The sequence below is a fragment of the Euprymna scolopes genome, chromosome 10 (assembly GCF_053919585.1).
Source record: "Euprymna scolopes isolate OS-2025 chromosome 10, ASM5391958v1, whole genome shotgun sequence".
NCBI lineage: Eukaryota > Metazoa > Mollusca > Cephalopoda > Sepiida > Sepiolidae > Euprymna > Euprymna scolopes.
The window spans coordinates 112,888,426-112,910,348 of record NC_136491.1 but is presented as its reverse complement, the minus strand read 5'-3'; the positions used below and the strand labels follow the sequence as shown (position 1 = coordinate 112,910,348).

At 29.6% G+C, this 21,923-nt stretch overlaps 1 protein-coding gene across 1 annotated transcript in view; it reads right to left on the bottom strand.

The window, feature by feature from the left end:
* The window catches only part of LOC145286220 (H(+)/Cl(-) exchange transporter 7-like), a 142,048-nt gene that overhangs the window by 27,363 nt on the left and 92,762 nt on the right, over nucleotides 1-21,923 (bottom strand). Inside the window, exons 14-18 of the mRNA XM_080135028.1 lie at nucleotides 16,538-16,676; nucleotides 11,677-11,770; nucleotides 9,798-9,967; nucleotides 2,516-2,567; nucleotides 641-768 (exon numbers count right to left, since the gene is read on the bottom strand). Coding sequence (XP_079991154.1) covers nucleotides 641-768; nucleotides 2,516-2,567; nucleotides 9,798-9,967; nucleotides 11,677-11,770; nucleotides 16,538-16,676 — 583 coding nt within the window. The remainder of the gene's footprint in view (nucleotides 1-640; nucleotides 769-2,515; nucleotides 2,568-9,797; nucleotides 9,968-11,676; nucleotides 11,771-16,537; nucleotides 16,677-21,923) is intronic.

Here is a 21,923-nt window from a genome sequence, read left to right as displayed (position 1 = left end):
CCCTGCTAATTTATATATCTATAAAAGTGTGAATGTGTGTGTGTGAGGATACTTCTCGACCTATATACTCAACGGATTTTTGCTCTACAGACTTGAAATTTGGTATATAGGATATTCAGACATGTGAAAAACTTTTTAATCCATTTTCATCTGGAAAAAAAGGCTGCTAAGGTTCAAGATTGAAAAATTTGTATGTTGAGGAGGGTCATCATATTTTTATCTACTTACTGTTTCACGAATGCGTATGCATGAATTGTTCAAATGACAAATTCCTTGTTAAGAAGTAGTTTGAAAACAACTTTGAAAGATCGTGTCACGCTGGTCTATTGGTTATCATACTTGATTCCCTGTTTTTAGGTTTTGGTTTCAATATCAGCTTGAGTATTTTTTTTTTTTTTTTTTTTTTTACTTACACGAAGTAAATGGTTTGAAAAAAAAAAACAAAAAAACAATACTCGCACGCGCAGGTCTCAGTTTCTGTATTAATTAAAATATAATATTTATGCATATTTCACGACCGGGAAATGCCAGGCGACATGCTAGCGTCAAATGTAAACAAAATACCAAATTAAAAATAAAGACAACAGAATGATAAGAATAGTATATTACTTAATCTAGGAGCAGAATTACTTTGACTAACCTCATTGAAGAAATCCCCAATCCATTTTGCGAAGATGATTGTTAACATAATGGGAAGGCCATAAGCAATGTTACCCGTGGCTTCAATGATGATTACAGTAAGACTCAGTGTCATTCGCACGACTCCACCTGAAGGAAATAAAATGCATTTAAAACACAGATATCCTTTCTCAAACTAGTTTAAAAAGAAAAAATCATTATTTACACATTTAACCAGTTGTTATCTTAGGATATTCAAAAGTTATCCCTCTTTGATATACCAAACTTATCTTCCTTGAACTTGGCCTCTTGGCTAGGAGCAAAGTGTAGTATCTGTTCTGATACTGCACTTTACCTTTTCTGTCCTTGGTTGGTGGAGGAGAGATCCTTCTTGACAGAGACAGTTTTTATTTTTGTTCCTATCCAGAGTGCCATTTTTTTTTTGAGAAGTTGGATTTTCCTCTACATTAAAAACAGACCTTGTGTCTAACTCTGCCCTTGTGGCGAGGCAAGTAAATAGGAACATACTAGTGTTACATGTCTGTCCAGAGACATGAATGAAATGAATAACAAATTGAAAGAAAAACAAGTGAATCATGCATGGTCCCCCGTGAGTACACAGTCATTTTTTTATGCCTTGTTCACCAAATTCAGCATTGCCCCCCCCCCATTTTGCCCCAAAAGTTCTCAGGGGACTGTTGTAATATTCGTATGGATGGATTGAAATGAATCCCGTTTATTTACTGAGGGACTGAAATGAAAAACGTTTATTTACTGAGGTATACAAACCGGAACTGGTGACGGTGAACCCAAAACCGGAAGAGGGGATATGGGGAAGGAGTGAGAGGAGGGCTAGCTAGACTTTTATTGCTGATACTACAACAGGGACATAAAATTCTGGTGAAAATGAACAAACTGCAGTTTTAGGCCTTAACATATGTAAGTTTGAGTTCTGCCCCATGCAAAAAAAAGAAATGACTAAGTCAATCATTTGGTATACATTAAATAACTAGAACTAGGCTCCAGGGAATACCATTTATTTTAGCCACTGAGCAATCAATAGTAGTGATTCATATGAAAAATCAAGAGTGAATAAAAATAAAATAATAAAGTAATGCAAAATAACTAAATAAAAATGTCTACTATTATATATAAAAAAAAAAAAACTGTGCGTGAGGGCGATAGTTTATTCCCTATGGACTTGCAAACAGCTGGGCTGACTTTTTTTTTAAATTTCACGCAAAGGTACTTGATGTGTCTGAAAGTGTTTTTACGTAGGTTTTGTATCAGAATGCATCTGATAAGTATCAAAATTGATAATCAGAAAAATAATCCGATTAAAGAAGGAACAATTCAATTTTGACCAAAGTTAACACCTTTACACAACCTAACATAACAAGTACATTTCAGAAGTTTTATTACCACACAAGCAGAAAGGCTCAGCCTATAAAAGCAACTGTAGGTTCTTTTATAAGACAGGGGCATGTTCTAAATGAATGTTTCTGTTTAGACCACAACTGAACCATGATACCAATGTAGACTACAATGTATTGTGGACTAAAACACTGTGGGGAGGCATGTGAAGTTTCCTCCCTATACAATGTGGGGAGCAGGTCCCTAAACTAGAGTAGGCAATAAAACGATTTGATTAAAAAATGGGCGATTGCACCGATTTCAATGATTATAGAAGTATGAGAGGGTAGAACATTTGTTGATTCTTATTCAATCTCGAACAAAGTCTGGTCTCCCTGCTAGTAATAATAAAACATAAAATAAATAATAATCATCAAAGTAGGAAAGTAAATTGTTTAAATGAGTATACATTAAATAATTAGAATTGTCCTCAAAAGTGCACCAATTTGAAAATCCATGAATATACAAAAATCTAGGAACTTACCAAGCATGGCAGCAGCACCAATTAGTGCATATTTACCAGGATCAGCAAATGTCTAAAAAAAATAAGAATTTTGATACAATGTTTTGTTTATATTGAATAAAGTGGAGTAGAAAATAATAGCATGTAATATATATAAAAGTCACAGACCTTTTTTTTTTTTTTTTTTTTTTTTTTAATCAAAACTGAAAGTGTCTGAAAAGTCACCATTAAAAAAAAAAGTCTGAAAAGTCAGCAATAAAAAAAAAAAAGTCTGAAAAGTCAGCAATAAAAATAAAATAGCCTGAAAAGTCAGCAATAAAAATAAAATAGCCTGAAAAGTCAGCAATAAAAAAAAAATAGTCTGAAAAGTCACCAATAAAAAAAAAATAGTCTGAAAAGTCACCAATAAAAAAAAAAATAGTCTGAAAAGTCACCAATAAAAAAAAAAAATAGCCTGAAAAGTCACCAATAAAAAAAAAAAAATAGCCTGAAAAGTCACCAATAAAAAAAAAATAGTCTGAAAAGTCACCAATAAAAAAAAAATAGTCTGAAAAGTCACCATTAAAAAAAATAGCCTGAAAAGTCACCAATAAAAAAAATAGCCTGAAAAGTCACCAATAAAAAAAAAAAATAGCCTGAAAAGTCACCAATAAAAAAAAATAGCCTGAAAAGTCACCAATAAAAAAAAAATAGTCTGAAAAGTCACCATTAAAAAAAATAGCCTGAAAAGTCACCAATAAAAAAAAAAAATAGCCTGAAAAGTCACCAATAAAAAAAAAAATAGCCTGAAAAGTCACCAATAAAAAAAAAAATAGCCTGAAAAGTCACCAATAAAAAAAAAATAGCCTGAAAAGTCACCAATAAAAAAAAAATAGTCTGAAAAGTCACCATTAAAAAAAATAGCCTGAAAAGTCACCAATAAAAAAAAAAAAATAGCCTGAAAAGTCACCAATAAAAAAAAAATAGTCTGAAAAGTCACCAATAAAAAAAAAATAATCTGAAAAGTCACCATTAAAAAAAATAGCCTGAAAAGTCACCAATAAAAAAAAAAAATAGCCTGAAAAGTCACCAATAAAAAAAAATAGCCTGAAAAGTCACCAATAAAAAAAAATAGTCTGAAAAGTCACCAATAAAAAAAAAATAGTCTGAAAAGTCACCATTAAAAAAAATTGTCTGAAAAGTCACCAATAAAAAAAAAAAATAGCCTGAAAAGTCACCAATAAAAAAAAAAAAGTCTGAAAAGTCACCAATAAAAAAAAAATAGTCTGAAAAGTCACCATTAAAAAAAATAGTCTGAAAAGTCACCATTAAAAAAAATAGTCTGAAAAGTCACCATTAAAAAAAATAGTCTGAAAAGTCACCATTAAAAAAAATAGTCTGAAAAGTCACCATTAAAAAAAATAGTCTGAAAAGTCACCATTAAAAAAAATAGTCTGAAAAGTCACCATTAAAAAAAAATAGTCTGAAAAGTCACCATTAAAAAAAATAGTCTGAAAAGTCACCAATAAAAAAAATAGTCTGAAAAGTCACCATTAAAAAAAATAGTCTGAAAAGTCACCATTAAAAAAAATAGTCTGAAAAGTCACCATTAAAAAAAATACTCTGAAAAGTCACCAATAAAAAAAAAATAGTCTGAAAAGTCACCATTAAAAAAAATAGTCTGAAAAGTCACCATTAAAAAAAATAGTCTGAAAAGTCACCATTAAAAAAAATAGTCTGAAAAGTCACCAATAAAAAAAAAATAGCCTGAAAAGTCACCAATAAAAAAAAAGTCTGAAAAGTCACCAATAAAAAAAAAATAGTCTGAAAAGTCACCATTAAAAAAAATAGTCTGAAAAGTCACCATTAAAAAAATAGTCTGAAAAGTCACCAATAAAAAAAAAAATAGCCTGAAAAGTCACCAATAAAAAAAAAAATAGCCTGAAAAGTCACCAATAAAAAAAAAAATAGCCTGAAAAGTCACCAATAAAAAAAAAATAGCCTGAAAAGTCAGCAATAAAAAAAATAGTCTGAAAAGTCACCAATAAAAAAAAAAAAATAGCCTGAAAAGTCACCAATAAAAAAAAATAGCCTGAAAAGTCAGCAATAAAAAAAAAAAAATAGTCTGAAAAGTCACCAATAAATAAAAAAAAATAGCCTGAAAAGTCAGCAATAAAAAAAAATAGTCTGAAAAGTCACCAATAAAAAAAAAATAGCCTGAAAAGTCACCAATAAAAAAAAATAGCCTGAAAAGTCACCAATAGAAAAAAAAAATAGCCTGAAAAGTCACCAATAAAAAAAAATAGCCTGAAAAGTCACCAATAAAAAAAAAAATAGCCTGAAAAGTCACCAATAAAAAAAAATAGCCTGAAAAGTCAGCAATAAAAAAAAAAAAAATAGTCTGAAAAGTCACCAATAAATAAAAAAAAATAGCCTGAAAAGTCAGCAATAAAAAAAAATAGTCTGAAAAGTCACCAATAAAAAAAAAATAGCCTGAAAAGTCACCAATAAAAAAAAATAGCCTGAAAAGTCACCAATAGAAAAAAAAAATAGCCTGAAAAGTCACCAATAAAAAAAAATAGCCTGAAAAGTCACCAATAAAAAAAAAAATAGCCTGAAAAGTCACCAATAAAAAAAAAATAGCCTGAAAAGTCACCAATAAAAAAAAAATAGTCTGAAAAGTCACCATTAAAAAAAAAATAGCCTGAAAAGTCACCAATAAAAAAAAATAGCCTGAAAAGTCACCAATAGAAAAAAAAAATAGCCTGAAAAGTCACCAATAAAAAAAAATAGCCTGAAAAGTCACCAATAAAAAAAAAAATAGCCTGAAAAGTCACCAATAAAAAAAAATAGCCTGAAAAGTCAGCAATAAAAAAAAAAAAAATAGTCTGAAAAGTCACCAATAAATAAAAAAAAATAGCCTGAAAAGTCAGCAATAAAAAAAAATAGTCTGAAAAGTCACCAATAAAAAAAAAATAGCCTGAAAAGTCACCAATAAAAAAAAATAGCCTGAAAAGTCACCAATAGAAAAAAAAAATAGCCTGAAAAGTCACCAATAAAAAAAAATAGCCTGAAAAGTCACCAATAAAAAAAAAAATAGCCTGAAAAGTCACCAATAAAAAAAAAATAGCCTGAAAAGTCACCAATAAAAAAAAAATAGTCTGAAAAGTCACCATTAAAAAAAATTGTCTGAAAAGTCACCAATAAAAAAAAAAATAGCCTGAAAAGTCACCAATAAAAAAAAAATAGTCTGAAAAGTCACCAATAAAAAAAAAATAGTCTGAAAAGTCACCATTAAAAAAAATAGTCTGAAAAGTCACCATTAAAAAAAATAGTCTGAAAAGTCACCATTAAAAAAAATAGTCTGAAAAGTCACCATTAAAAAAAATAGTCTGAAAAGTCACCATTAAAAAAAATAGTCTGAAAAGTCACCATTAAAAAAAATAGTCTGAAAAGTCACCATTAAAAAAAATAGTCTGAAAAGTCACCAATAAAAAAATAGTCTGAAAAGTCACCATTAAAAAAAATAGTCTGAAAAGTCACCATTAAAAAAAATAGTCTGAAAAGTCACCATTAAAAAAAATACTCTGAAAAGTCACCAATAAAAAAAAAATAGTCTGAAAAGTCACCATTAAAAAAAATAGTCTGAAAAGTCACCATTAAAAAAAATAGTCTGAAAAGTCACCATTAAAAAAAATAGTCTGAAAAGTCACCATTAAAAAAAATAGCCTGAAAAGTCACCAATAAAAAAAAAATAGTCTGAAAAGTCACCAATAAAAAAAAAGTCTGAAAAGTCACCAATAAAAAAAAAATAGTCTGAAAAGTCACCATTAAAAAAAATAGTCTGAAAAGTCACCATTAAAAAAAATAGTCTGAAAAGTCACCATTAAAAAAAATAGTCTGAAAAGTCACCATTAAAAAAAATAGTCTGAAAAGTCACCAATAAAAAAAAAAAATAGCCTGAAAAGTCACCAATAAAAAAAAAAATAGCCTGAAAAGTCACCAATAAAAAAAAAATAGCCTGAAAAGTCACCAATAAAAAAAAAATAGTCTGAAAAGTCACCAATAAAAAAAAAAAATAGCCTGAAAAGTCACCAATAAAAAAAAAAAATAGCCTGAAAAGTCACCAATAAAAAAAAATAGCCTGAAAAGTCAGCAATAAAAAAAAAAAAAATAGTCTGAAAAGTCACCAATAAATAAAAAAAAATAGCCTGAAAAGTCAGCAATAAAAAAAAATAGTCTGAAAAGTCACCAATAAAAAAAAAATAGCCTGAAAAGTCACCAATAATAAAAAAAATAGCCTGAAAAGTCACCAATAAAAAAAAAAATAGTTTGAAAAGTCACCAATAAAAAAAAAAAAAATAGCCTGAGAAGTCACCAATAAAAAAAAATAGCCTGAAAAGTCAGCAATAAAAAAAAATAGCCTGAAAAGTCACCAATAGAAAAAAAAAATAGCCTGAAAAGTCACCAATAAAAAAAAAAAAAAATAGCCTGAAAAGTCAGCAATAAAAAAATAATCTGAAAAGTCACCCAAAATGATAAAATAAACACTCAGAAATTCAGCAAAAAAAAAATAAATAAATAAATAAAAAATAAAAAGCTTTAGTATTTTATTTCATAATGACAGTGCCTATCCAAAACAAGCAGTCGTAAATAGGCATATAGGATAATGTAGTTAATTATTTTTTTTATTCTATAAGAAATCTTATTTCGGCGCTTCTACACTATCAGAATGAAATTTTGTAATCAATAGAGTTTTCAGATAAAAAACAATGGTTTCAACTGATTTTTTTTGTCAATTCTAATAAATTACAATGTTAGCTTACAAATTATGCAGTTGGAATTACCTGAATATTGCTGAATTATTAAAAAAGAAAATTTAAAACATGTTACCAGGTGAAAAATTGTGGCCATCTTTTTTATAAAATAAGTCGAAATTTACCTCCCTTTTGAACTCTGAGTGTTACAAAAGCAAAAACGATTGTTTTCTTCAAATTCTATTTTCTTTAATAAATAATTTTCTACCTAATCAATTTTCGTAATTTTTCGATATAAGCATCTTAAAAATAAGAGGAATGCGTAGATACCATTGTTTTAATGTGAAATTCAATATTATGATTTCCGAAATTTCGTTCTGATAGTGTAGAAACGCCTTTATTTCCTCTATAAGTTCATCAACCAGTCTGCTACTTAGTTTCCATTTTAAATTTGCTCCCAGTTGTGATAACCACTTTTTAAAGACTTCTAGCACATGCTCTGTCAAAGTTTAAGTCAGTTAAAGGCTCATTGATCTTTGGTTTTCTGTAGATCCCTTCTGCCATTCTCTGAGAGTCAAGGTACAAACAGTATCCTGATCCAGTTTTGTTAACGACATACTGATTATGAAATTGAAATTCTTTAAATTAAAAATATGAGTAAATATGATGTAATACTATTGTTCGACAAAAGTTATGTGCTTTATAGATAGTGTGCTACTGTCACCAGAATTTATTGGTGTGACCTCTAAACTGGTTCAACAAGGTCGAAACTAGATCTATTTAGCATACTTTTTAAATCTTGGGTTATTTTTTTGATCAAGTCAACCAAATCTTAAACAAGGGTAAACGAACCAAATGAAATTTATTTCGGAATTTTTTTTAGAAGATGGATAATTCAGATTATTCAGACTACAGTTCTCATCTTGAGTGTTATTGTCAAATCTGGGAATCTTTCTATCGATCTCTGAATGTTTTAGTTGTACTTGGGGAATCTGCACAGAATTTCAAACAGAATTCTTCACAAGGTAGTATGCTCTCATTCCGTGAGCTATGACTGAGCAGAAGTCTTAAGTAATTTGCAATTTTATTCTTAGTATTGCTCGCACTAAGGAGTGAACGAACAAAACCCATGGCATAACAAATAAACTACTAGGTAAAATTCAATTCTAAGTGAAACTCTTCTGTAGATTGAATGTTTCAATCCTCAATGCGGGTGATACTAAGAATAAAATTGTGAATTACTCAAGACAGAAGTCCATCCAGTCATGACTAAGGATATAGGTAGGAGGAAAACAGTCAGCAGGAAGAGAGTTCCACAAACCTGCAATTCTGGGAAAAAAGATACTGGAATAGGAAGCTGTATTACAATGAAGTATCAAAACAGTAAATTAATGAAGACTACTAGACCAATGAGTCAAATGAGTTGAAACAAAGGAAGCAGGGAATAAATCAGACAATTCTAAAAAACATATGCCATAATAGCATTAATAGAATAGCTCGAGACTAGCAAAAAAAAAGGTTGTATAGCAATATCACATTTGTAAGAAAGAGGTTGTATAGCAATATCACATTTGTAAGAAAGAGGTTGTATAGCAATATCACATTTGTAAGAAAGAGGTTGTATAGCAATATCACATTTGTAAGAAAGAGGTTGTATAGCAATATCACATTTGTAAGAAAGAAGTTGTATAGCAATATCACATTTGTAAGAAAGAAGTTGTATAGCAATATCACATTTGTAAGAAAGAGGTTGTATAGCAATATCACATTCGTAAGAAAGAGGTTGTATAGAAAAACAAATGGTGGGGAGGGCAATCAAATTACAGGTATGTTTCTGCACTTTATCACAAACTTTTAAATGGGACAGATTTACCAGCCGAAGTATGTCAATAGTATTCCAGAAATGGTCTGATAGTAGATTTGTAGGGATAGAGAAATAGCCTTAGGTGTGAGAAAGTGTTTAGAGTGACAGAGAGAATGAACGAGCAATGGATCTAATACAAAAGAAAGACAAAAGTTTTAGAGTTGAGAGAAGCCATTTTTAAAAAAATATTTATAGATTAAGATGCATAACACTGAAATAAAAAGTACTAATATTTAACAAAATGGTGTCTAAACTCGTGAACTTAGAAAATTTTAATATTCAAATTCCTTAATAAAAAAACACTACAATATTGCTTTCCAAAAATTTTACTTTTTTTATCATAAATTTGATTTTAAGGTAAAACTGGTGTAGATTTTATTGGCGTGAGGGTGGAGTGGGGGAAGGTTCAATACTAACTAAACGAAAGTAACTTATTTTTTAATCAAGGAGTTGATTTATTTATGAATTGTGTGTGCATACGGAAAGAAAAATGAGTTGAGTGGAGAGGAAAGGGAAAGCAGAGATGATGGGAAACAGTAAAAGATAGAGAAGCGATAGAAGTTTTAAGAGAAATAGATTACACTTGCTCCAGGTAATACCGGGTAACTCTGCTAGTATATAAATAAACATCGTTGCCAACATATCCTGTTTTAAGAAAAATGACTTCACCATGATTACTGTTTCAATTTAAAATTATACTTACGGTTGAAGGGTATGAATTTCTCAAAAAAAGTCCTAAAAGTCTACCCCAAGCTGCTCCAATCAGGAAACACGGGATAAAAATTCCGCTGGGGATCATCAAACCATATGTCCAAAGTGACATTATGAAATAACAGATGCAAATAAGAAGTAGCGTTATCCAACTGAATGCAGCTGTAAAAAAAAAAAAAAAAATGTATTCATCTCTAAACATTTTCGAATATCCATATAAATTAGTTTGATAAAACAATTTTGATATTTGGAAATTTTCTATATGAGGTTTGATAATTTGCATTATTCGGACTACTATTCTCATTTCAGATGTTTTCACATTTTAGCAGACATGACTTTTGATCTTCTTCAGATGCATCTTTTCAAATTCTGGAAGATTTACAGAATACCTGAACCTCTTAACCTACTTTACTGCATTTGTGGGCTCAGAATATTCCAAACTTACCTTCCTTTAAGCATATCCAAGTTATCCTCCTTAATCATGCTATCCAACAAGATAATGCATTACTTCCGGTAACCCACAATTCCACTTCTATATAGCAGACTTAGAAACTGAATTCAGCCTCTCCAACCTGTACGGAACTAAAATCATATTTTCCTGTGGTGAAACTTCAAAAGAATTTTGCATCTTAATTTTGGACCATCAATACTGAATTTATATTATGAAAAAAAATGCAAATAAGTCTAAGTTGGTTGAAAAATACCAACTCTTGTTCATCGAAAAGATGCAACAAGACAATAACAAGACAATATGAAGACACATACCACCAGAAAGATCAGTAATAAAAACTAGACAGTGTAGAAGTTTTGTCGCATCCACCCTAGTCCTAGCGTTGCTCCATCTAACTATTATCTATGACGATCAATGCAATACTTTACAAAGAGTTACCAATTTGAGTCTTTCAATGAAGCCTGTTAAAAATTTTTAGACTCAAAGTTGATGGATTGGTACTTTAATAAATTCCAAAATTTTATAGGTTGTTGGCACAAGGTCATATGACAATAATGGTTTTTATTTAGAAGAATTGGATTTTAATGAGCTGATTTCAAACACCTCAAACAGTACACCCACTTTCGTGTACTTACTCACCCAATATGTGAATGGCTGTTTTTGGCTATAACCACTTAACACAACATTCTGTCGACCTCACCAACCCAGATGACTCTTCAAAGAACACTTCAATATCCTTTTTTTTCCTTTTTTATCGGACTCTTCCCATAGTAACTTACCAACTACCATTAAGCTTTTCACATAAGCATGCCACTGTCACTGCACCCAAAAATAAGCAACAAACTATCGTTACAAGGAATTCACACCAGAATATTTTCTTTTCAAGTTTACATATGAATTTTTTATGCTTTGAATGAAAACATTGTTTATATCACTCTTTTGGATTCTCTTATTTCTTCCATATGATGGGAAGTTATTTCTACAATGCTATACATCTAAACCTTTGAAGTATATTATTAAACAGTGATAAAGGAAAAACTATTGGACATTCAGAACTTAAACTTGGTGGACAAGTCATTAAGAGTGAATATAAGTAATAATACAAGATTCTAACAAGACTTCTCACATAATATTGCACTCGGGCCTGGGCTCTCATATTTAGATATGGAAATAGAAATGCAATGTTGAAATTAGAAAGCATGCAAAGAAGAGTTATGGAACTAATAAAAAAACTAAAAGTTTACAGAGAGAGATTGGGTTAGGGTTAACTAACTACTTTACCAGAGAGAATAATGATATTTAATTGAAAGTCAAAATAATGAAATTTCTGTGTTTGATAAGGAATTACCTTTTTTTTTTTTTTGTTGCAATGCTGAATAATTTTACTTTTAATAATGATAAAGAGAAAAGAAAAACTCACATGTTTTTTCATGAAACAAATTTTTCACGACTTCTTCTGGGGTTTGAAGAATCATTGTGGCTGAAGCGCTGTACTGTCCATCTCGACAGAAAAACTGAAATCACAAAGAATTTTTAATTGTTTGAAAATAATCACAAATGCTTGTTTTTTTGTTTTTTTTGTTTTTTTCATTAAAAAAAAAAATCCAACATTTATGTATATAGACTATTAGTCACCATCATGAAGTCCGTCAGTCTTGACGATGACTAGTCGGGGCCTCTAGACTATAGACTAACAGGAAGACCCAATTCAAAGAAGATCACTAGTGTATACTTTTTCACTATGCTCATAACACCATATCATTTTCTTTGTTTTTACTGCCTCTCTCCTCCCTCTCTAATATTATGGTCAGAAAAGCTAAAATGTTGGAAACCTCTCTGAATTAGTGCCTTATATATATATATATATATTATAGTTTAAATTTCATTAAAAGTAAACATAATTCCATCGAAAAATGCTAACATGAAAAGTTATATGGTTATGATTAAAGATGGAAAAGTAAAATGGACTAGTTGTTAAAACCGGAAAAAAAAAGACAAGATATTCTAGTAAAAAATAAATTTATCACTTAAAATATTGCAGTATTAAGAATTTAAAAAAAAAATTCAATCAAACATTATATATAATTCTTAATGCTGCAATATTTTAAGTTATAGATTTATTATATTTTTTACTAGAATATCTTGTCTTTCTTTTCCAGTTTTACCAACTAGTCCGTTTACTTTTCTATGCTTAATCTTACCATATTATTTTTCATGCTTGCATTTCTCTATGTAATCCATGATTTTTCCAGGCTTTGCTTTGAAATAATATTTTCTTTTTGTGTTCAATATCGTATGAGTTGTCAAGAATCCATAAAAAATATTATTACCAACTTCTTAAACTGACTAAATAAAAAATCAAATAAAAAAATGTAATTAAGTAAATAAACAGAAAAAGGGGACAAAAAAAAAAAAGACAAAAAAAAAAAACAATTAACGGGAGACTGCATAAGCAAAAAGATAATCAGCCCTAGCATGGCAAAGAGCATCACTTCTGTTAACTCTTTCTGTATAACACAAATAAGATGGCATGCGAGCGATATTCCTGCTATGATTTATGAATGTGTCGATGCCGAAAAAGTTGCTACGCTAACCAACAGCCAATCAGAAGAAACCATCTCTCATATTCCTTACTAATTTTGAGGACTTTTGAACACCAGTAATTTTATTATAACTTTTGTTTTAATGAATGAAAATTGCAAATTTTTATTTCAAAATTTAGCCGAGAAGGTGACCTACGAACTGTAAAAATTGTTTGAAATTTAGTCGCAAAATGAGTGAGTGATGAAGCTTTAAAGCAGTTTTAAATGAGTAAAACTAAGACTTAACCATATATTCAAACACGGTAGTGTTTGAATGATAAATCTGAATTACTGTCTTATACACATGGTTTAAATTTCATTAAAGGTGGACATATGTACTTAAAGTTTTAAGGAGGTTCTGTCCGCATAAATCAAAAGTGGAGGCACACAGATATTTCGGCACAGTTGTAACAATGCTAAAACACAAATGGCTCTAATTGCTTACCCTCTTTCTACCAGTATTTTGTTTTATTTTCGATTTTTAAGCCATTATTGAGAATTCAAAGATGGAAACATCACATTGTGGCCATTTTTTCTTGTTATGTAATGCTCAACACTACATACATAAATACACATTGAATTATTATTTATTTACTTACAAGCAATAAGACTCGGCGTTGCTCAGGATTGAGTGAAGATCACCACTATGTTCATAATATTATTTCCTTTGTTTTTATTGCCTCCCTCCTGCTTTCATCCCTAAAATAGTCAGAACAAACTGAAATATTGGAATACTCTCTGAATTAATGTCTTATATATATATATATATATATATATATATATATATATATATATATGGTTTACCTTTTATTAAAACTGGATATATGTATTTCAAGTTTAAAGGATGGGCTGTCCCATTAATCATATTTAGCACAGAGATTTGGGACCACTTACATTATTTTTATATAAATTTCATAAAAATAGGACATATTTGAAGTTTAAAAGGAGTTATGCCTTCATAGTCTCTTAATGTTCCACTTAAATATTATCTTCCACAGTAAATTTTACATAATGTACTTTTAGATTTTATGTAGATCCCTAATTTTTTTTTTTTGCATAGGAACACACAGACATTGAGTTTATATATATATATATATATATATATATATATATATATATATATATTATAAGAAAATGACAATATAAAAATATATAATATATATAGATTTATTCATTTATTCAATAAGATACATCAATTAGGGGTGTAGGGTAAGTAAGAACTATTTATACCATGGTATTTCAAAGCCTAATACTTCTCATCAAAAGAGGAGAGAAGATGCTAGGTAACATAATAGGAATGTGACATCTAGCGATAGTGATATTAGGAGCGAAATAATTGTGCATTAAGAGATTAAATATCAAGACTGTTTGGGGGTGGGAGAACTAAATTGATCTGTGATATAATTTGTTGAGCTTTGCATTATTCCGATGAGTCTCCTCTTAAAGAATCAATATTATTTCTTTTTCTTTTAACTCCCTTATTTATATATATATATATATATATATATATATATATATATATATACACACACACACATACATGAGGTGCCTTCAATAAGTTTCAAAACTTTTTCGTATGGGCACTTTTATTGATAGTACACACAAAACTTTAGTCCCCTCTTATGAGCTTAGAACAAACTTTGCACAAATTTTCCACATCTTCAGTTCCTTGCGAATAATTGTATATACATTTTCCACATTGACATTAAACTGTGCACTTATTGTCTCTATAGACACATGGTCCTTATTAAGAAAGTTTTTTATTTAGCCAATCGACTCTGGTGTTCTGACTTCCTTACTCCTCCTACATCTCTCATCATCGCTCACAGACTCCCCGCCTTCTTTGAATCTCTTATACCACTCAAAAACTGATGCTCTGTTCATGCAATATAGTCCAAAAACAGTCTGAATCCATAATGAAAAAAAGAAGAATTCTAATTAATTTTATTAACTACATATTCTATCCAGCCCAATAATTCTTCCAATAGCATAAACTGTGGAAGATTAATCATTTATTTTCATTGAAAAAGCAACAGATAAAATTAAGCAATGATACTGTTTTTTATAAATACATATTTTTTGCAAATGGCTGCCAAAGTAGAATCTCAAGGTACATAGTTACTCACATATTTTATTTAATTTAAATTGAAACTTCTTTCTATGGTTATAACTTAGTTTGATGCAATTACTTATCGCAAATAATATTTAATATACAATAATCCAATTTACCAAATTTTCAGTACTAATTAAATACTAAATATTTTCCCATTGACTACCGTACACTCATTAACCCTAATCCTCGAGTGGCCTCATGGCCTTGATAAGTGATGACTCCCTTTGTAAAAAAAAAAAAAAAAGAAAAAAAGTACTATTCTATATATCTGTAAAAGTGTGATTGTGTGTGCGTGCGAGGACACTTCTCAACCTATATACTCAACATATTTTTGATCTATAGACTTGAAATTTGGTATATATGATATTCGGACATGTGGAAAAGTTTTTAATCAGTTTCCATCTGGAAAAACGGGCTGCAAGGGGTCAAAATTGAAAAAATTGGTATGTTGGAGGGGGGGGGGTCACCAGATTTTTATCTGTTTACTGTTTCACGAATGCGCGTGCGTACATGAATGGTTCACATGACAGATTCATTATGTTAAAAATAAGCAGGTTTGAAAACAATTTTTAAAGATCATGTCAAGCTGGCCTAATAGTTTTCATACTTGATTCACTAGGTTTTGATCTCACACTGAGTATTTTTTCATTTTTTATTTACAAGAAGTGAACTGTTTAGAAAAAACATGATACTCGCATGCACAAGTTTCAGTTTCTTTTCATTTTTTTTTTAAGGAATTTAACATTACGTATTAACCTATGGTATTTCTGTTTATAATAAAAAAAAATTGTTTGGATTAATTAAAATGTAATATTTATGTTTATTTTATGACCGGGTAACACCAGGCAGACTGCTAGTAAGATAATAAAATGAATACTTTTCCTATGTCTGACTTTTTATTTGTGTTTGTTTTGTTTCAATGGAGTCAGTCAGACAAAAATAAGATACTACAGATTCCTATTCCTACATATTTTTTTTTCTGTTTGAAAGCCGTTCGTTTTAATTTCCATTGCATTGTCTTGTTGAAACAAAAACACGTTTTCAACAAACAAAACTTGGCGCTTTTGACCAACTTACCATAACCTTAATTGCATTTTTCTTTTTTGCAATAAAGTTCAGTGATGATGGTTGCGAGCATTCGGTTCAAGATCACGATGCAAAATTCTTTTGAAGTTCTAAACAAAATAATGCTTTAGTTTCCTACAAGTTGAAGAGACTGAATCTGGTTTCCAAACATGCCACATGAGGGTGAAATTATAGTTTTGAGTTCCAAGAAGTAGAGAATGCATTCTTTTATTTGCTAGTATTATTCATGAAGGATAACTTGGCTATAGTTAATTGAAGATAACTTTGGAATATTCTGAGCCAACAGTAAGTGCAGTAGAATTATGAGTAGGTTAAGAGATAACAAATTTGTGTGCACAAAGCATAAGACAATGAAGAAAGGGGGTAGTAACTAGATCCATTTGCTTTTTAGCATTCGTCAGAATCACGTCTTGATTCAGTTACTACATACTCAAGACCAATAGATTGAAAGAAGTTGGTAGATAGAGACAGATATATCAACCTCATAGTTTTTGTCTTACCTTTATATTGTATTTAGGAGGGGCTTCCTTCATCGGTCGACAGTCTTGGAAATGGTAAATAATTAAAAAGCAGAAGGCAGCTGTTACTATAGAGACCATAACAGTTTCAAGAACTCTCAAGCCTTTTCTTTTGATGTGCCTACAGAAAATAAATAAAAATATTCTCAATGCCTAGAACTAAAACGTCAATTATATAATCAATTTAGTGTTGAAAAAAGTTTTTACAGACTTTTAAAGTCAAAAAGAAGTTACGGGTTTGTATTACTGTACACAGATTCGAAAAAGTCATCAAAAAACAAATATAACAAATGTTATCAAAGGCAAGATAAGTTACTTTTCTACCAAACTGGATATATTTTTCGTGTTTTTATTCAATGTAACATGTTTATTCAGCTCGAAAACCATACAGTGTTTACCGATGTATTGGAACATTCAAGATGGCGTCCTATTCTCTCTTTAACATGGTAAGTGTGGGAAAAGATGTTATAAATAAAAAACCGGATAAAATACTGTTAAAAACTCGCTCAATATATGTTACCGTGACATAGGTTGACATATATTCGGCGGGTTTTTAATAGTATTTTGTATATTTTTTTATTTATAACACCTTTTTCCATACTTACGGTGTTAAAAATATATAATATATTTTTTGTTTGTGTATGGAAAGTTATTTTGGTGTTGTATTGATTAAATTAATGAAGAAGTATTTACACATTTTTTTGGTTTGAAGTGTATATAAATATTTTTCGCTAAATATTTTTTTTCAAGGCAATTTCCTTAAGGATAGTATTTCCTACTGGTTGAAGTAAAGCAGCTGACGATGGCAAAGAAGTCTGAGAAAGGTTGTTAGAGAATGTAGGAGGAAGTTCCTGAATCAGGTAGCTTTCTGCTATATGGTCCATGATAGAGGCAAAAGGATTCTTTCTGAATTTTTGTATCCACATAAATTCACTAAAATAACTGTCAAATAGATTGCTGTTGGTTTCACACTTATATTTTGTTGTTTCGCCCCCTTCCACATCCTTACCACATGATTTGTGGTAACCCCAATTGTAGGGTCCACGAAATTATGGCTATGGTTAACTGTAAGATGTTATAAACTCTTTCCCTTTTTTTTCTTTCAATTTTTATCATCTGCTCGTGTCTCTTTTTGCTCACTCTGTATAATCCGGCAGATTCTGTTGTTCACCAGGCATTGCCAAGTAAAATGAGCACTAAAGTGCAGAAGTACCGGTTTTTTTAAAAATAATATTTAGCAGCAAGTTTTCTATTTATGATTTGATCTTTTAAAAAATAAATACATTTTGTGAAGATTTGTAATCCAATTATTGTTTTCAATTATTTTCATTCATAATTTCTTTCATAACCATTCCATTTTTCTTTTTCCATTATTAATAGTCTTAATAAATACTCACATACCAAAAAAAAAAAAAAAACAAACAAAAAAAACAATATATACATTAATAAAAAATGTATAATAATAATAATAAAACTGAAGTAAATATTAATAAAATAGAGGCATATTATATGGATAATATTTAATTTTCCAGTTGCTACATTCCTTATAATTATTTATAAGCCTCATGTTTTTAGAGAGGAGTAGCCATTTTTAATTTTTTGCTATGCTTGCCCGTTCTGCTTTTGTATTCCGGTTTTGAGGATATATTTTTCTCTCAAAATTATTAAAAGATATTACAACATATCGGATAATTTTTATTAATATATAGTTAGTCTCTATATAAAATTAAAATTAGGTATGTGCATATGTTTACATATTTGTATGTACTCCTAAACCAATTAATTCATCATTATAGACTTGATACCTGGTGTAGCATTTGCCTTGGGTGGGTTGAGCCATGACCACTAATATATAGAAGGCCTGTTAACTGAAAAATGCCTGCAGCTAATGTAAGTAAGATTTGTCAAATTGTTACTGTCGATACTATATTTTTTTTTAAAAAAGCATTAAAACATGTTAAAAGAAAAGAAAGGAACCCATTTTGATTAATAATGAAACTGAACTTTATAAAATATAAATATTATCTATGTAAAATTACTTAATTTTAAAGCAATATACAATTTAATATTGATAAAACTGAATTATGAATTTAGAGAATAAACAATTAAAGAAAAATAAAACACAAACAATTCTTGACCTTCGGGACAAGATCATAGTGTAGTAGTATCTGTTCTGATGCTACAATTCACCTTTTCTGCCCTCGACTGGTAAAGGAGAAATCCTTCATGACCGAGACAATTTTTATTTTTGTTCCTATCCAGAGTGCCCCTTATTGAGGAGCTGGATCTTCCCCACAAGATTATATGTTGAAATATTTAAATAACTATTAATACAGAACTTACATTAAAAGTTTTGGTTTTCTGTTCTTCTATGTTCATTTTTTCCCATGTTTTTCATCAAAATGTGTAGCGTATTTTCATTAGTTACATGGTTAGGAATACTATAATCCGCTATCGTCTTCATTTTCATATCAGTGCAGAATACATGAATACGGAAATGAAGTTTACATAACTACTAAAAGACAATCATACTATGTGAACATTGGTTAAAAATTAAGAAAACATAGTAAACATCTATGATATTAAATCAAATTATTATTTTACTCACTAAGAGTTGTCTTACAGGCCATCATCAGTGATCACTCACTGGCAGTAACCTGTGGTATTCGCTGGAGATTGTGTGACAACAAATCTGCCCACATTTCCAATGTTCTCCATCTCTTGACCACTAGTGCAGATGATTGCACGTTATCGCAACAGCCGTTTCCATTGATTTTTGGTTGGCATCGGCCATTGGTGTTTCCTGGGGTTTGGGTGACAAAATACCTTCCCAAGGTACCAGATTTGAACTACGCACTTCCAGTGGAGATCTGGCTAGTACAATACCACCTCAGACTTTCTGCCCTCTGACTCTTCACAACTAGTTGGTGTGGCGCCAGTCGATGTCATCTACGGTGTTTTTTTGGCACTTCACCAAGAACATGGACCCTGTGTGAATGGGTTTTAATTTAATGGCTACTCCCGGAGGTTTTCTTTCACTTTCTTTGCATATATCTCATGCACATTTTTTTGTAATCGAGCGTGTATTTCATTTAAAAAAAAATTTTTAATTTGATTCATACTTTTATTTCATGCTGTTTTTTTATTTTCATTTTATTTCAATTTATTTTTATTCTTATATTTTCCACACTAATCTTTTTATTCTTTGTTGCATGTATTTTTTCATACATATTCAAATGTTTTTGGCCTTTTTTTTTTTTTCAAATAGTACCTTCAACAAATTTTTGTGATTAAATAAACCAATGAAAACCTTTTATGTATGTGCTTTTTTGGGAGCAACCATTTTAGATAGGATTTTCAAGTTAAATTTTATGGCATCTTTTTTTTTTCATTAAGTTGTTAGGTGAAAGTGCAGAATAGTTAGAAAGCCCCTCCCCCTATTAAGAATGGCTTTCTAAATAGCATTTCAGCATGGTAGGTACATGGCACAAATACCAAACAATATTTATTTATAAGATAAACACAAAAAAATATGTTAACTAAAATTTAATGATCTCTTTATTTTTAGTTCCTATCCAAACTTTAATTAAAACTGATTAGTTAATGAATTTTTAAGATGAATTTGTGTTCATACGTTTCGGGAGAGACTAGAGAATTTTCTATTTCATTTCCCATTTCAGTCATGTAAATTATTTACAGATAAAATGTTATAAAACAAACAAAAACTTTTAAGTTTTAAATATATTTCAAAGAAATAAATTATGCCCGATGCTAAATATTGAATTCATCGATCGTTTTAGTAAAAAAAAAAAAAAAAAAGTGTGAAAAATACTAACTTTAAAATATTTGGAAATACTCAAAATTTTTACTTATTATTAAAAGAATGGACTGAAAAATAATCTCAAAAATTGTTTGTTTTGCAGTTTGAAAAAATAAATAAAATAAAGTATTCGCCTTACTTCGATAGATATAAAAAATTCAAATCAATCCACTTACTGTTATATTTTGTCAGATTAAAATTATCCCAATGTCCAATTATTTTAATAATTGCAATTATATAATTATCCAAATTGAGAATTGTTTTTTTCTCTTTAGGAGAATAAAAAACATGTACAATCTAAGGCAACAAAAAATATTTTTTATGGCCACGTGGTTGAACACCGGAAACTTTCTTTACCTACATGTTGATCAGATAATGTTGTCACACTGTCATATTCACTGGCCTACTCTCTCGGTAGCCATAGTTGAACAGGAAGTTTCTAGAGAAATTTAAATTCACAAACAGACCCCAGTCATATGTATATGTTTATATATTTGTATTTACAGGACCCATTTCTAAACTAATTAACTCATCATTATGAAATCTGGAATACAGGTTTTAGATGTAAGGGATTCAAATATGGGCTATATTTAATTTAATGCAAAGGAGGATATGAAAATTTGTGAAAATTTAATATTTCCAATTTTTGTGAAATTTTAACAATAAATATTAGAACACCGGATTCAATAAACATTGCTTAATTGGTGGATCAAATTTAATGCAAATCTGAAATATCTGAATTTTCAAATGAAGGGTTGTATCCATATTATACTCCCTAAAACACTTAAAATATTTCAAAGAAACTAAAAACTTAGGCAATATTTATTGATTCAGAGTCATCTGAATTTTCAGACAGGGGCTCTCACTTTCTTTTTACCCTTTTACACAAATTAAACTAAATATAGCCCACATTTAGATTCTTTATGCCTCACTGCTGTATTCCAAAATTCATAACGATTGGTAAGTTTGTTTAGAAATTAATTCTGTACATTCAACTATATAAAAATATACGCATCCCTAACTTTATATTAAAAACAGAGACACTATACGATCGTGAGTTAGGGTTAGTGTTCGATCCTGGCTTGAGGTAGTTGCCTGTCTAGCAGAACTGATGAGCTGTGATACAGCAAAATAGTACTGCAAGTGGATGACTATATATATATATATATATATATAAATAATGTAAAATATTAATTTTTAGCAATATTTTGAATACAGTTATTTGTACTGTAATGTTTCAATGAAAATATTTTGCTAAATAAAAAGGGTTTTAATAATTATGCACAACAAATATACAACAAGGCACAACAACTGCCCCCTGCTGATATTTGTGTATTATAGACACGTCATTAGAGCAAATTTTGATGACAATCATGCACAACCACTGGTTGTTGCTGAAAAAGAAAAAATAAGTAAGAAGCAATCGATATGGCTTGATATTTCTTTTTCATTTAAAATCTTTGTTGTCAGAGATTGCTTGAATTATGTGCCTAACTCACATGAATCAACAGGGGCAGTTGTGATGTCTTGTCGTATATTTGTTGTGTC